The following is a 15,719-nucleotide window of genomic DNA, read 5'->3' as shown; positions in this document are numbered from 1 at the left end:
CAAAGGGAAACTGGCAGCTGTTCAGTAGGCTACCGCAAAGGGAATCTGACCGCTGTTCAGTAGGCTACCGCAAAGGGAATCTGACCGCTGTTCAGTAGGCTACCGCAAAGGGAATCTGACCGCTGTTCAGTAGGCTACCGCAAAGGGAATCTGACCGCTGTTCAGTAGCCTACCACAAAGGGAATCTGACCGCTGTTCAGTAGGCTACCACAAAGGGAAAGTGGCAGCTGTTCAGTAGGCTACCACAAAGGGAAACTGGCAGCTGCTCAGTAGGCTACCACAAAGGGAAATTGGCAGCTGTTCAGTAGGCTACCACAAAGGGAATCTGACCGCTGTTCAGTAGGCTACCACAAAGGGAATCTGACCGCTGTTCAGTAGGCTACCACAAAGGGAATCTGACCGCTGTTCAGTAGGCTACCGCAAAGGGAATCTGACCGCTGTTCAGTAGGCTACCGCAAAGGGAATCTGACCGCTGTTCAGTAGGCTACCACAAAGGGAAATTGGCAGCTGTTCAGTAGGCTACCACAAAGGGAAACTGGCAGCTGTTCAGTAGGCTACCACAAAGGGAAACTGGCAGCTGTTCAGTAGGCTACCACAAAGGGAATCTGACCGCTGTTCAGTAGGCTACCACAAAGGGAATCTGACCGCTGTTCAGTAGGCTACCGCAAAGGGAATCTGACCGCTGTTCAGTAGGCTACCACAAAGGGAATCTGACCGCTGTTCAGTAGGCTGCCACAAAGGGAATCTGACCGCTGTTCAGTAGGCTACCGCAAAGGGAATCTGACCGCTGTTCAGTAGGCTACCACAAAGGGAATCTGACCGCTGTTCAGTAGGCTGCCACAAAGGGAATCTGACCGCTGTTCAGTAGGCTACCACAAAGGGAATCTGACCGCTGTTCAGTAGGCTGCCACAAAGGGAATCTAACCGCTGTTCAGTAGGCTAACAAAGGGAATCTGACCGCTGTTCAGTAGGCTGCCACAAAGGGAATCTGACCGCTGTTCAGTAGGCTGCCACAAAGGGAATCTGACCGCTGTTCAGTAGGCTACCACAAAGGGAATCTGACCGCTGTTCAGTAGGCTACCACAAAGGGAATCTGACCGCTGTTCAGTAGGCTGCCACAAAGGGAATCTGACCGCTGTTCAGTAGTCTACCACAAAGGGAATCTGACCGCTGTTCAGTAGTCTACCACAAAGGGAATCTGACCGCTGTTCAGTAGGCTACCGCAAAGGGAATCTGACCGCTGTTCAGTAGGCTACCGCAAAGGGAATCTGACCGCTGTTCAGTAGGCTACCGCAAAGGGAATCAGACCGCTGTTCAGTAGGCTACCGCAAAGGGAATCAGACCGCTGTTCAGTAGGCTACCGCAAAGGGAATCTGACCGCTGTTCAGTAGGCTACCGCAAAGGGAATCTGACCGCTGTTCAGTAGGCTACCGCAAAGGGAATCAGACCGCTGTTCAGTAGACTACCGCAAAGGGAATCTGACCGCTGTTCAGTAGACTACCGCAAAGGGAATCGGACCGCTGTTCAGTAGGCTACCGCAAAGGGAATCTGACCGCTGTTCAGTAGGCTACCACAAAGGGAATCTGACCGCTGTTCAGTAGGCTACCGCAAAGGGAATCTGACCGCTGTTCAGTAGGCTGCCACAAAGGGAATCTGACCGCTGTTCAGTAGGCTGCCACAAAGGGAATCTGACCGCTGTTCAGTAGGCTGCCACAAAGGGAATCTGACCGCTGTTCAGTAGGCTGCCACAAAGGGAATCTGACCGCTGTTCAGTAGGCTGCCACAAAGGGAATCTAACCGCTGTTCAGTAGGCTAATACAAAGGGAATCTGACCGCTGTTCAGTAGGCTGCCACAAAGGGAATCTGACCGCTGTTCAGTAGGCTGCCACAAAGGGAATCTGACCGCTGTTCAGTAGGCTGCCACAAAGGGAATCTGACCGCTGTTCAGTAGGCTGCCACAAAGGGAATCTAACCGCTGTTCAGTAGGCTGCCACAAAGGGAATCTAACCGCTGTTCAGTAGGCTAATACAAAGGGAATCTGACCGCTGTTCAGTAGGCTGCCACAAAGGGAATCTGACCGCTGTTCAGTAGGCTGCCACAAAGGGAATCTGACCGCTGTTCAGTAGGCTACCACAAAGGGAATCTGACCGCTGTTCAGTAGTCTACCACAAAGGGAATCTGAACGCTGTTCAGTAGGCTGCCACAAAGGGAATCTGACCGCTGTTCAGTAGGCTGCCACAAAGGGAATCTGACCGCTGTTCAGTAGGCTGCCACAAAGGGAATCTAACCGCTGTTCAGTAGGCTGCCACAAAGGGAATCTGACCGCTGTTCAGTAGGCTGCCACAAAGGGAATCTGACCGCTGTTCAGTAGGCTGCCACAAAGGGAATCTGACCGCTGTTCAGTAGGCTACCACAAAGGGAATCTGACCGCTGTTCAGTAGTCTGCCACAAAGGGAATCTGAACGCTGTTCAGTAGGCTGCCACAAAGGGAATCTGACCGCTGTTCAGTAGTCTACCACAAAGGGAATCTGACCGCTGTTCAGTAGTCTACCACAAAGGGAATCTGAACGCTGTTCAGTAGGCTGCCACAAAGGGAATCTGAACGCTGTTCAGTAGGCTGCCACAAAGGGAATCTGACCGCTGTTCAGTAGTCTACCACAAAGGGAATCTGAACGCTGTTCAGTAGGCTGCCACAAAGGGAATCTGACCGCTGTTCAGTAGGCTACCACAAAGGGAATCTGACCGCTGTTCAGTAGTCTACCACAAAGGGAATCTGAACGCTGTTCAGTTGGCAAAAGGGAATCTGACCGCTGTTCAGTAGGCTGCCACAAAGGGAATTTGAACGCTGTTCAGTAGGCTGCCACAAAGGGAATCTGACCGCTGTTCAGTAGGCTACCACAAAGGGAATCTGATCGCTGTTCAGTAGGCTACCACAAAGGGAATCTGACCGCTGTTCAGTAGGCTGCCACAAAGGGAATCTGACCGCTGTTCAGTAGGCTGCCACAAAGGGAATCTGACCGCTGTTCAGTAGGCTACCACAAAGGGAATCTGACCGCTGTTCAGTAGTCTACCACAAAGGGAATCTGACCGCTGTTCAGTAGTCTGCCACAAAGGGAATCTAACCGCTGTTCAGTAGGCTAATACAAAGGGAATCTGACCGCTGTTCAGTAGGCTGCCACAAAGGGAATCTGACCGCTGTTCAGTAGGCTACCACAAAGGGAATCTGACCGCTGTTCAGTAGTCTACCACAAAGGGAATCTGAACGCTGTTCAGTAGGCTGCCACAAAGGGAATCTGACCGCTGTTCAGTAGGCTGCCACAAAGGGAATCTGACCGCTGTTCAGTAGGCTGCCACAAAGGGAATCTGACCGCTGTTCAGTAGGCTGCCACAAAGGGAATCTAACCGCTGTTCAGTAGGCTGCCACAAAGGAAATCTAACCGCTGTTCAGTAGGCTGCCACAAAGGGAATCTAACCGCTGTTCAGTAGGCTAATACAAAGGGAATCTGACCGCTGTTCAGTAGGCTGCCACAAAGGGAATCTGACCGCTGTTCAGTAGGCTGCCACAAAGGGAATCTGACCGCTGTTCAGTAGGCTACCACAAAGGGAATCTGACCGCTGTTCAGTAGTCTACCATAAAGGGAATCTGAACGCTGTTCAGTAGGCTGCCACAAAGGGAATCTGACCGCTGTTCAGTAGGCTGCCACAAAGGGAATCTGACCGCTGTTCAGTAGGCTACCACAAAGGGAATCTGACCGCTGTTCAGTAGTCTACCACAAAGGGAATCTGAACGCTGTTCAGTTGGCTGCCACAAAGGGAATCTGAACGCTGTTCAGTAGGCTGCCACAAAGGGAATCTGAACGCTGTTCAGTAGTCTGCCACAAAGGGAATCTGAACGCTGTTCAGTAGGCTGCCACAAAGGGAATCTGACCGCTGTTCAGTAGTCTGCCACAAAGGGAATCTGACCGCTGTTCAGTAGGCTGCCACAAAGGGAATCTGACCGCTGTTCAGTAGGCTACCACAAAGGGAATCTGACCGCTGTTCAGTAGTCTACCACAAAGGGAATCTGAACGCTGTTCAGTTGGCTGCCACAAAGGGAATCTGAACGCTGTTCAGTAGGCTGCCACAAAGGGAATCTGACCGCTGTTCAGTAGGCTGCCACAAAGGGAATCTGACCGCAGTTCAGTAGGCTACCACAAAGGGAATCTGACCGCTGTTCAGTAGTCTACCACAAAGGGAATCTGACCGCTGTTCAGTAGGCTGCCACAAAGGGAATCTGACCGCTGTTCAGTAGGCTGCCACAAAGGGAATCTGACCGCTGTTCAGTAGGCTACCACAAAGGGAATCTGACCGCTGTTCAGTAGTCTGCCACAAAGGGAATCTGACCGCTGTTCAGTAGTCTGCCAAAAGGGAATCTAACCGCTGTTCAGTAGGCTAATACAAAGGGAATCTGACCGCTGTTCAGTAGGCTGCCACAAAGGGAATCTGACCGCTGTTCAGTAGGCTGCCACAAAGGGAATCTGACCGCTGTTCAGTAGGCTACCACAAAGGGAATCTGACCGCTGTTCAGTAGGCTACCACAAAGGGAATCTGAACGCTGTTCAGTAGGCTGCCACAAAGGGAATCTGACCGCTGTTCAGTAGGCTACCACAAAGGGAATCTGACCGCTGTTCAGTAGTCTACCACAAAGGGAATCTGAACGCTGTTCAGTAGGCTGCCACAAAGGGAATCTGAACGCTGTTCAGTAGGCTGCCACAAAGGGAATCTGACCGCTGTTCAGTAGGCTACCGCGAAGGGAATCTGAACGCTGTTCAGTAGGCTGCCACAAAGGGAATCTGACCGCTGTTCAGTAGGCTGCCACAAAGGGAATCTGACCGCAGTTCAGTAGGCTACCACAAAGGGAATCTGACCGCTGTTCAGTAGTCTACCACAAAGGGAATCTGACCGCTGTTCAGTAGGCTGCCACAAAGGGAATCTGACCGCTGTTCAGTAGTCTACCACAAAGGGAATCTGAACGCTGTTCAGTAGGCTGCCACAAAGGGAATCTGAACAGCTGTTCAGTAGGCTGCCACAAAGGGAATCTGACCGCTGTTCAGTAGACTACCACAAAGGGAATCTGAACGCTGTTCAGTAGGCTGCCACAAAGGGAATCTGACCGCTGTTCAGTAGGCTGCCACAAAGGGAATCTGACCGCAGTTCAGTAGGCTACCACAAAGGGAATCTGACCGCTGTTCAGTAGTCTACCACAAAGGGAATGTGACCGCTGTTCAGTAGGCTGACACAAAGGGAATCTGACCGCTGTTCAGTAGGCTGCCACAAAGGGAATCTGACCGCTGTTCAGTAGTCTACCACAAAGGGAATCTGACGCTGTTCAGTAGGCTGCCACAAAGGGAATCTGACCGCTGTTCAGTAGGCTACCGCAAAGGGAATCAGACCGCTGTTCAGTAGACTACCGCAAAGGGAATCAGACCGCTGTTCAGTAGACTACCGCAAAGGGAATCAGACCGCTGTTCAGTAGACTACCGCAAAGGGAATCAGACCGCTGTTCAGTAGACTACCGCAAAGGGAATCAGACCGCTGTTCAGTAGACTACCGCAAAGGGAATCAGACCGCTGTTCAGTAGACTACCGCAAAGGGAATCTGACCACTGTTCAGTAGACTACCGCAAAGGGAATCAGACCGCTGTTCAGTAGGCTACCGCAAAGGGAATCTGACCGCTGTTCAGTAGGCTACCACAAAGGGAATCTGACCGCTGTTCAGTAGTCTACCACAAAGGGAATCTGAACGCTGTTCAGTTGGCTGCCACAAAGGGAATCTGACCGCTGTTCAGTAGGCTGCCACAAAGGGAATTTGAACGCTGTTCAGTAGGCTGCCACAAAGGGAATCTGACCGCTGTTCAGTAGGCTACCTGCTGACCGCTGTTCAGTAGTCTACCACAAAGGGAATCTGACCGCTGTTCAGTAGGCTGCCACAAAGGGAATCTGACCGCTGTTCAGTAGGCTGCCACAAAGGGAATCTGACCGCTGTTCAGTAGGCTACCACAAAGGGAATCTGACCGCTGTTCAGTAGTCTACCACAAAGGGCAGTAGGCTGCCACAAAGGGAATCTGACCGCTGTTCAGTAGGCTGCCACAAAGGGAATCTGACCGCTGTTCAGTAGTCTACCACAAAGGGAATCTGAACGCTGTTCAGTAGGCTGCCACAAAGGGAATCTGAACGCTGTTCAGTAGGCTGCCACAAAGGGAATCTGACCGCTGTTCAGTAGTCTACCACAAAGGGAATCTGAGGTTCAGTAGGCTGCCACAAAGGGAATCTGACCGCTGTTCAGTAGGCTGCCACAAAGGGAATCTGACCGCAGTTCAGTAGGCTACCACAAAGGGAATCTGACCGCTGTTCAGTAGTCTACCACAAAGGGAATGTGAAGTAGGCTGACACAAAGGGAATCTGACCGCTGTTCAGTAGGCTGCCACAAAGGGAATCTGACCGCTGTTCAGTAGGCTACCACAAAGGGAATCTGGTTCAGTAGTCTGCCAAAAATCTGACCGCTGTTCAGTAGGCTGACACAAAGGGAATCTGACCGCTGTTCAGTAGGCTACCACAAAGGGAATCTGACCGCTGTTCGCTAGAAGAGTCTGCTGTTTCAGCCTATGTAAAGGTGCCTATTGCAACGCATAGATCATTTCAGATCTTTGAAATGGATTAAAATCTCAAATCTAGTGCAAAGGCATATTAGAAGCATTGCCTCCATCTATAGATAATACTCATTCATTCTTCATGGCGCCGTCTTCTAAACTCCCGACTCCATTTAATGCCAAGATGTTTATATTTATTTTGATTATACTTTTGTAATGCTTTTTGTGACGTGGATCATAATTACAGTTACAGTCTATCAGGTTGTGTGATCCTCGTAATGTTACGTGGAAAATACAACTACTGGGGATGCAGAATTAAACGTACATCACACTCGCACAAACCTGACCAGTTATTTTTTGCATTTGCATTTAATTTCTTTCACTAGCAAATGCGAGTGAACTGCTGGCACTTTAGAGCCCACTGAATGTCCACCTTATGTTCGCTAACGTTAGCTTGAAACAATCGGTGTTGACCTTCCCACAACACACAGAGTCGAAAAGGGATTTGTCCATGTGTTTACGTACAGCTGACAGTCAGCAAACTCAGCATCACAACAAACAGGGGGCAGCTACGTCGAATAATGATGTATTCATCTCCATGTCCGTTGACAAAACCCCTTACATGTCTGTGTGTTGCAGCTAGAGAATCGGGATGTTAGATTTACTCAGTGGATTTATTTTTTATTAAAATGTACAAATACATTTTCAAAAAACATGCTAAATGTATTTATTAAAAAAATAAAAAATAAAATCAGGCCCTATTTCTGCATACTTTTAACTGTTACCTGTGTGTCCGTGGTTGCTGGCCTCGTGGAGAGGAGTCCAGCCACAGTAGTCCCTGGGGTTGACAGGATGACCCTGAGACACAGACATACTGGCTGAATACTACCACAGACAGTACCATGGCCACAAAGTAGTAGGAGTATAAACCCAGTTCCACTCACCTGCTCCACCAGGTACTGGACCTGCTTCAGGTTCCCATCTATACAGGCTCTGTGGAGAGACGTCTCCCCTTTCTCATTCCTCTTGTTCCACTGAAATCCAGGCAGACAAACATGAGTCTCTGCTTCTTTCAGTAATTTGAATGCAGACTGCTTTTACACAAGTTTTTAATATCCCAGACAAATCAAAAACAAAGCCATCATTGACAAATCTGGCACTTACCCGAGCCGGCTTTCTCCTGCCGCTACAGACCATCTTGTCATCGTCCTCTACGGAGAGACAAGAGAAAGACACTCAGACAATTAGTCAGACTAAAATAATCTGCCAAAGCAGTGTCCATTTTCATTGCTTTATTCAGCAACATCCTGTATGCTAAACTAAATGACTGGATGGCTCAAACTGAGGTAAAAAAACAACAACAAAAAAAGGTGTTTATTCTGTCATATGACAGATGCCCGCAGAGGACAAACATCGCGGTGGAGACCGTAGTCTCACTCACCAGAGTCTGAGAACTGGATATCGCTGTCCTCCATGGGTTCACTGTTCTCCATCTCCTCTTCGTCCTCCTCTCCCTCCTCCTCTCCCTCGCTCCCCCCCTCAGGACTCCAGCCCTCGGTGGCACACAGCTCCTCTAGCCTGGCCTGCGTGTCATCAGTCTGCGACGAGCCCCCGCGGCTCTGGGCAGCCAGCCACGTCTTCAGCACTCGCATCTGGTGAAGAGAGCGACAGAAGGAAGGAGAAAGAGACCAAGAAAGATAGAAATAAATTAAATGAAGACGGAAAAGAAAAACGTGTAAATAACTTGAGCTTTCTGCTGTCCGCAGAATAAAATATTTGATCCATACAGGCCGAGTGCTTTTCATTTCACAGAGAAAAAAGAAGAAGAAAAAAAACAAAAAAAAAACGATGATCATATTTCTACGGTGAGCCCAGTCAGAGTGGGCCACTGCAACCTACAGTACCTGTAGTTTGGGTTGGCCAGCCCTCTGTGCACAGCGCAGGGCATTGTCGTAGCTACAGTCCACATCCTCCACGGTCCTCCCATTCTCCTCCTGGGCTGCTGCGATGTTCAGCCACGTGTTACACTCCTGACACACACACACACACACAAAATGACACGAGCATGGATTAAAAGAAGCACAGCCAATGCTAAGATAGTATGCACCAAAGGAAACTTTTCTATATGACAAGCCCAGACTAAGAAATCCAGCCCCCATTCTGTCCAGCCCCAGGCCTGAGTCCCAGGCACACCCAGGCAGGTCGTACCTCTTTGGGGTTGCCCTGTCTGAGGGCCAGCTCCTGTCTGTAATGTTCCACAGCCTTGTCATGCTGCCTGATGTCTGTGTAGGTGGCCGCCAGGGACACGTGAATGACAGCCAGCTCCCGAGCAGGCTTCCCCAACGCCTCTGCACTGGATAGCTACCGAACAGCGGCGACAGACAAGTGTCATGTCATTGGATAGGTCAAGGTTACACAATAAATACATGGATTGTTCATGCAGCTCACGACACACAAGACTGACAGGTATAGTTGGGGCGGGAAGTGGGTTTTAGGGAACATTTGGATGGACGTGTACTCATCCAGGCAAGTGATTTCAATAGTTAAACTTTAATAAACCGGAAGTGAAAATGGACACCGGAAGTGGTGACTGTGTGGGGCTAAGTGAGTGTGATGTTTTCACCTGCGTACGGTAGGCGTCCAGGGCTTTGCGGTAGCATCCCACTTTACAATAGAGGTCCCCCAGCTGCTCCGCCAGTCCCACAGCCTCCTGGGAACGCCCCTCATCACCCAGCTCCCCTGCTGCTTCCTCCAGCTGACTGCCCCGAATCGCTACGGCAACCACACACACACAGAGAGAGTTCAAAGTTGCCGCAAGAGTAAGAAAAAACATTGAATCTATGAAAATTACATTTTCCCCCAGACACAGAAATCCCAGTCCAGGTTGACACGTGTGGCCCAGCTCCACTCTCTCCATCTCTGTGGTTTTAAGAGAAACAAACAAGCCTCTCTCTCACCTTGTTTGAAGGCCTTCTTCACAGCCTCCCTGTCCACATCCTGCTGGGAGCCCAGAGAGAAGGCCTTCTTCAGGGAACGCCTGGCCGCCACAAAGTCCCCCAAGGACAGCTGCACCTACACACACACAACGTACATAGAGACACATGTAACAGAGGTGATTGAGTGACCACCCTCTCGTGATCACTTGAGAAACTCTGCTCAAGATCTGAAGAGTTGCATTGCGAGTCAATACCCAGGCTTTTAATGGGCAGGTGGAGACCCAGGTTCGAACCCTGTCGCATGCACAGCCAAATGCGCGCACACACACACACACACACACACACACACACACACACACACACACACACACACACACACACACACACACACACACACACACACACACACACACACACACACACACACACACACACACACACAAGCTTATACTGTTAATGGGAAGTCAGTTATAACATACAACTGTAATGCTTTATAACTGACTGAATTAGTGTGTTAATTTCAAATGAAAAATCTAACGCCATGAGAATTCCCACTCCTTACCTTGCCGATGGAGTGGAAGCACTCGCTCTCGCTGAACTTGTCTTTGATCTTGCGGGCACACTCCTTGGCCTGCTCGAGACTGCGCAGGGCATTGGAGTGGTGCCCGTTGCGGAAGTAGATGTTGCCCAGGTTTAAGTTGGCACGGTACAAATCCTCCAGGAGCTGGTTCTTCCTATACAGACAAGGCAGAGGGACACCAACTCACTTAATGGTAAGATATTAGGAAAGGTATTATCTACTGTACAAGGATGCCATGGCTTGAACCTTACACTTTTAACAAGGACCTAGAGTATTAGACCTAGGTGTATATTTACAGAGTGTGGCATTGTATTGCGCTGTACTTCATGTTCGGTCTGCTATTAAATGTGTGGCATTGCAGGTGTATCTGTAGTCTAGCCGATGCCATTGAACAGCACACTTCGGTGTCATGGTGTGCTAACTGTGTTACCATTGGCAGAACAGGGCCCGCATCCACAAAGCGGTAGGAATGCTGATCTAGGATCAGAATCCCACCTGTTCATATAATCGTATCAATTATGATGTGAAAGGCAGTGGATACGGGCCCAAGTTGAGGTGAGCTCTTACTCTGCAATGTAGACGCTGAGGCGGATGTATTCACTGCATTGCTTGGGCTCCCCCAGGTGGTCACACACCAGCCCAAGGTTGAGGTACAGGCGAGCCCTCATCTCACTCAGCTCCAGAGCAGCCACGGATCCTGAGGGGGAGAGGAGATGAAGCGTTGTACAGGAGGAAGAGAAAGACGGAAAACCCTTTGGCTTACCTCATGAATAGGCCCAGGGGTTTACCTGATCAGATCAAGTGTTCAGGAAAAACTCTGGGCCCCAAATATGCCCAAAAATGTGACTTTTCTGTTCAGACATTTATTTGCCTCACTTGGATTCATATATAAAAGCCATCCCACAAACATACAGTACCAGTCAAGTTTGGACACGCCTACTCATTCAAGGGATTTTATTTATTTATTTTACTATTTTCTACATTGTAGAATAATAGTGAAGACATCAAAACTATGAAATAACACATATGGAATCATGTAGCAACCAATAAAGTGTTAAACAAATATATTTTAGATGTGAGATTCTTCAAATTAGCCACCCTTTGCCTTGATGACAGCTTTGCACACTCTTGGCATTCTCTCAACCATATTAATGAGGTTATGACCTGGAATGCATTTCAATTAACAGGTGTGCCTTGTTAAAAGTGAATTTATGGAATTTCTTTCCTTCTTAATGTGTTTGAGCCAATCAGTTGTGTTGTGACAAGATAGGGGTGGTATACAGAAGATAGCCCTGTTTGGTAAAAGACTAAGTCCATATTATGGCAAGAACAGCTCAAATAAGCAAAGAGAAACAATAGTCCATCGTTACTTTACGACCATCAAGCATTATGATGAAACTGACTGATGAGGACCGCCAAAGGAAAGGAAGACCCAGAGTTACCTCTGCTGCAGAGGATATGTTCATTAGAGTTACCAGCCTCTGATTGCAGCCCAAATAAATGCTTCACAGAGTTCAAATAACAGACACATCTCAACATCAACTGTTCAGAGGAGACTGCATGAATCAAGCCTTCATGGTCGAATTGCTGCAAAGAAACCACTACTAAAAGGACACCAATAATAAGAAGAGACTTTCTTGGGCCAAGAAACACAAGCAATGGACATTAGACCGGTGGAAATCTGTCCTTTGGTCTGATGCGTCCAAATTTGAGATTTATGGTTCCAACCACTGTGTCTTTGTGAGACGCAGAGTAGGTGAACGGATGATCTCCACGTGTGTCGTTCCCCCTGTGAAGCATGGAGGTGGTGGTGTAATGGTGCTTTGCTGGTGACAGTGTGTGATTTATTTAGAATTCAAGGCACACTTAACCAGCATGGCTACCACAGCAATACTCCATCCCATCTGGTTTGCGCCTAGTGGGACTATCATTTGTTTTCCAAAAGGACAATGACTCAAAACACACCTCCAGGCTGTGTGATGGCTATTTGACCAAGAAGGAAAGTGACGGGAGTGCTGCACCAGATGATCTGGCCTCCACGATCACCCGACCTCAACACATTTGAGATGATTTGGGATGAATTGGACCACAGAGTGAAGGAAAAGCAGCCAACAAGTGCTCAGCATATGTGGGAACTCCTTCAAGACTGTTGAAAAAGTATTACTCATGAAGCTAGTAAATAATAGAATAATAAAGAAAAACCCTTTTTACAAGTGAGGACCGGCAAAATGTCCCCAATTCTCCGAATTTTTGTTGGTTTGCTGTTCATGTGGTACTCCCAAGTATAGTAAAAATGTGTACACACCTTCCAGTTCTTTGTCCACAATAGCCATGCTCTTCCTAAAGGCATCTTCCGCCTGCTTCAAGCTGTCCCTCGATTGGTCAGACTCGTAGCGGAAGAGGAAGGTTCTTCCAATGGTGGCCAGTGCCCTTTGTTCCTCTGCATGATCATTGACGGAGCGAGCCAGATCAAGATGACACCGCTGGTGCTGAATCCAAACACACACTCTTAATTAATATACTCTGCTTGTGTACGATTGGCAACAAGTGAAATGGTGGGGATACTCTTGTAATAAACTGTTGGTTAGTACAGAATCTGATTGTATTAAACATTTCGCCTGTTCTTGTTGTGCCTTTCAGGCTGCATAGTTAGTCACAAAAAAGTATCCAAAATGTATAGCACAAGCCCAATCTGAAGTTCCAGTCCTGCAGACAGTTGGCATCCCAAGTAATGTGCCCATCTGAAACAAAAGCAGGAGGATCAGAGAGTAAAGCTTGAGCTGTTCACTGACCTTCAAAGCCGCCTCAAAGTTCCCCATCTCCGCATAACACTCCCCAATCTTACGATTGGCCACTGCACGTCCAATGACGTCATGCATTGCCGTGGAAATTTGCAATTCCTGCCGATGTTCCTCAATAGCAGCTCCGTAATCGCCTGATAGGAAACAGAAATGTGCAGAATAGTAGAGATGAATCAAGAAAAAATATGGTGATTAAATGATTCCTCATGAAACCCTGACAAAAAAAAAAAAAAAGAACATGACTTGGGGGATTTTCACGAAATGTAATGCATAGAATAGTCCTTTGGAGGAAGGATTGTTGACATATGCTTTTAGATACAAATGTCAAATATGATTGAGAAATAATTACTCAAAATTGCTAAATGTATGATATTTTGGCCTTCCTCGGGCCTTCTTTAAGACTCAATGTTTCATCTGTAGATGTTACAAAACAAAAAATTGGGGTCATATGAAGCTTAACGCTTGCTCTGTAATAGGAGTAGTATTTTGATTTGAATCAAATAAACTTTCATTTTTCAACATTGACAATAATAAACATGAATATTGAAATCCCAAATCTTAGATTTGGCAAATGTTTCAATATATTGTTGAACATAATACTCTATTGCATATCAAAGTTGCAGAGTGGGATCACCAACAGAGGGTGGCCATTTTCACATTCACTCTGTTGGTAATGCTGACAAATTGGATCATAACTCTAAAAGTAGCAGAGACCCCAATCTGGAACTTTGATATTCCCTTAGAGTATATTATATTCAATAATATATACAAACATTCAAATCTAAAATGTTCTATTTTCAATATTCATGTTTATATTTGTCAATACTAATATAAAAAGGTTATTGAAGTCAAAATACTATCATATTACAGAGCAAGCGGTACATCTTCATATGAAACCAATATTTGCTTCGTACCACTAAAGATTAAACCCTATGGAGTCTTAAAGTAGGCCTGGGAAAAGGACAAAATGTCATAAATATGCCAACTTTCCTAAAAGCAGAACTGAGAAATAATTTTAATACAAACATATGTCAACAATCGTTCCTACAAAAGGACTATGCTATGGATTTGTGAAAACACCAAAACTCATGGTCTTTTTATGTCCGAGTTTCATAAAGAACAGATATGACTAAATTGACACTTTCTCTATGCAATACAGTACAAAGATGACCACATTACCATTTCGTGACAGCACCTCTCCCAGTTGATTGCACAGACTGGCCTCTTCGCTCAGATTATTATTGCTCTGAGCTTTACTCTTCGCTTTCTGTAGTTCTGTGGGTAAAAATATGAAAATGCATTGTGTGTAATATATATATATATATATACACACACACAAATGACAATTGCCTGAATGCCTTGGTATGAGAGTATGTTTGGTCAACAATAGTCTCGCGTTGCCATACCTTCAACATCACGTCAACAACAACCAGGCAATCATGAGATAGATAGATAGATAGATAGATAGATAGATAGATAGATAGATAGATAGATAGATAGATAGAAAACGTTCTGGCAAGTTTAGCTAACAGCCAATGCAGCTTTTGGCAACTAGCTAGAGTACTCATTATTACATGATCGGAGTAAAGGTGAGCAACTTACGTTTTACCTCCCGGGCAGTGTACATCTTGTCCCGTTTGAAAGCGTACGTTAGGCAGAACTGACTAAACGAAGATCTGCAAGCTAGCTAGCTATCATTGACAGAGTAAGGTACTAACGTTACACGGCTGGCTTGCTAGCTAAATTAGCTGGCTAACTAGGAGTGATTGTGAAGACACTAACATCAGCTACCGTTTTTGTTGTTCTGTCTGCTGTTAGACTTTACTGACTACCTCATTATACGACTTTCTACACTCACATTTTTCTTGATCATGATCCATAGCTCCTATATAATCCGATTATTAACGTTTATCTGTTTTTGTAGCTAAAATCATTTGTTGTCGTCTCAATACCTTTCCATAAAGTCCCGCCAATGTTTATTCTTCTTCGGGATTGGGTTGGCAAATCACATCCAACGTTTAAGGTGCATACACCGCCACCTACTGTAAGGAGTGTGAGGCCAGTCACGGCCTACCGACATTAAATTCTCTTCATTATTCCTGTTCCTCTAAGAAAGTGAAGCTTACCACCACTCCCATTCTCTCAAATCCCATTAACAGCACCATCATATCCTATCCGACCTGCCCGTTTTCACCTCCTCCACCCACATCTCATACCTAGAATCATGGCCATCAACTTGTCCGCATACTCTGACACATAATCAGTTAACTGCTTACATACTCTAACATTGAACTCTGGGATATTCACCCCTGCCCCCCACTCTACTGTACCACTGACTGGATCCTCTGAACCATCTGTATACAGTTGAAGTCGGAAGTTTACATACACTTAGGTTGGAGTCATTAAAACTAGTTTTTCAACCACAATTGCTTACAAACAACAATTGTTTACAGACAGATTATTTCACTTATAATTCACTGTATCACAATTCCAGTGGGTCAGAAGTTTACATACACTAAGTTGACTGTGCCTTTAAACAGTTTGGAAAATTCCAGAAAATGATGTCATGGCTTTAGAAGCTTCTGATAGACTAATTCAAATCAAATCAAATGTTATTGGTCACATACACATAGTTAGCAGATGTTAACGCGAGTGTTGCGAAATGCTTGTGCTTCTAGTTCCGACCATGCAATAATATCTAACAAGTAATCTAACAATTTCACAACAACTACCTTATACACACAAATGTAAGGAATGAATAAGAATATGTACAT

At 46.6% G+C, this 15,719-nt stretch overlaps 1 protein-coding gene across 1 annotated transcript in view; it reads right to left on the bottom strand.

Annotated features, from left to right (window-relative positions):
- The window catches only part of tonsl (tonsoku-like, DNA repair protein), a 32,858-nt gene extending 17,905 nt beyond the window's left edge, over positions 1-14,953 (bottom strand). The window contains exons 1-14 of the mRNA XM_035752669.2: positions 14,548-14,953; positions 14,125-14,220; positions 12,937-13,079; positions 12,450-12,633; positions 10,712-10,841; positions 10,127-10,298; positions 9,586-9,700; positions 9,252-9,400; positions 8,837-8,989; positions 8,533-8,658; positions 8,070-8,280; positions 7,793-7,839; positions 7,573-7,662; positions 7,414-7,486 (exon numbers count right to left, since the gene is read on the bottom strand). Of these exons, the coding sequence (XP_035608562.1) occupies positions 7,414-7,486; positions 7,573-7,662; positions 7,793-7,839; positions 8,070-8,280; positions 8,533-8,658; positions 8,837-8,989; positions 9,252-9,400; positions 9,586-9,700; positions 10,127-10,298; positions 10,712-10,841; positions 12,450-12,633; positions 12,937-13,079; positions 14,125-14,220; positions 14,548-14,572 (1,714 nt within the window). The 5' untranslated portion in view covers positions 14,573-14,953. The remainder of the gene's footprint in view (positions 1-7,413; positions 7,487-7,572; positions 7,663-7,792; positions 7,840-8,069; positions 8,281-8,532; positions 8,659-8,836; positions 8,990-9,251; positions 9,401-9,585; positions 9,701-10,126; positions 10,299-10,711; positions 10,842-12,449; positions 12,634-12,936; positions 13,080-14,124; positions 14,221-14,547) is intronic.
- Between the last annotated feature and the right edge of the window lie 766 nt (positions 14,954-15,719).

Source organism: Oncorhynchus keta, chromosome 35, assembly GCF_023373465.1.
Source record: "Oncorhynchus keta strain PuntledgeMale-10-30-2019 chromosome 35, Oket_V2, whole genome shotgun sequence".
Lineage (NCBI taxonomy): Eukaryota > Metazoa > Chordata > Actinopteri > Salmoniformes > Salmonidae > Oncorhynchus > Oncorhynchus keta.
The sequence above is the reverse complement of the archived record's forward strand: the minus strand, read 5'-3'. Positions and strand labels throughout refer to the sequence as shown.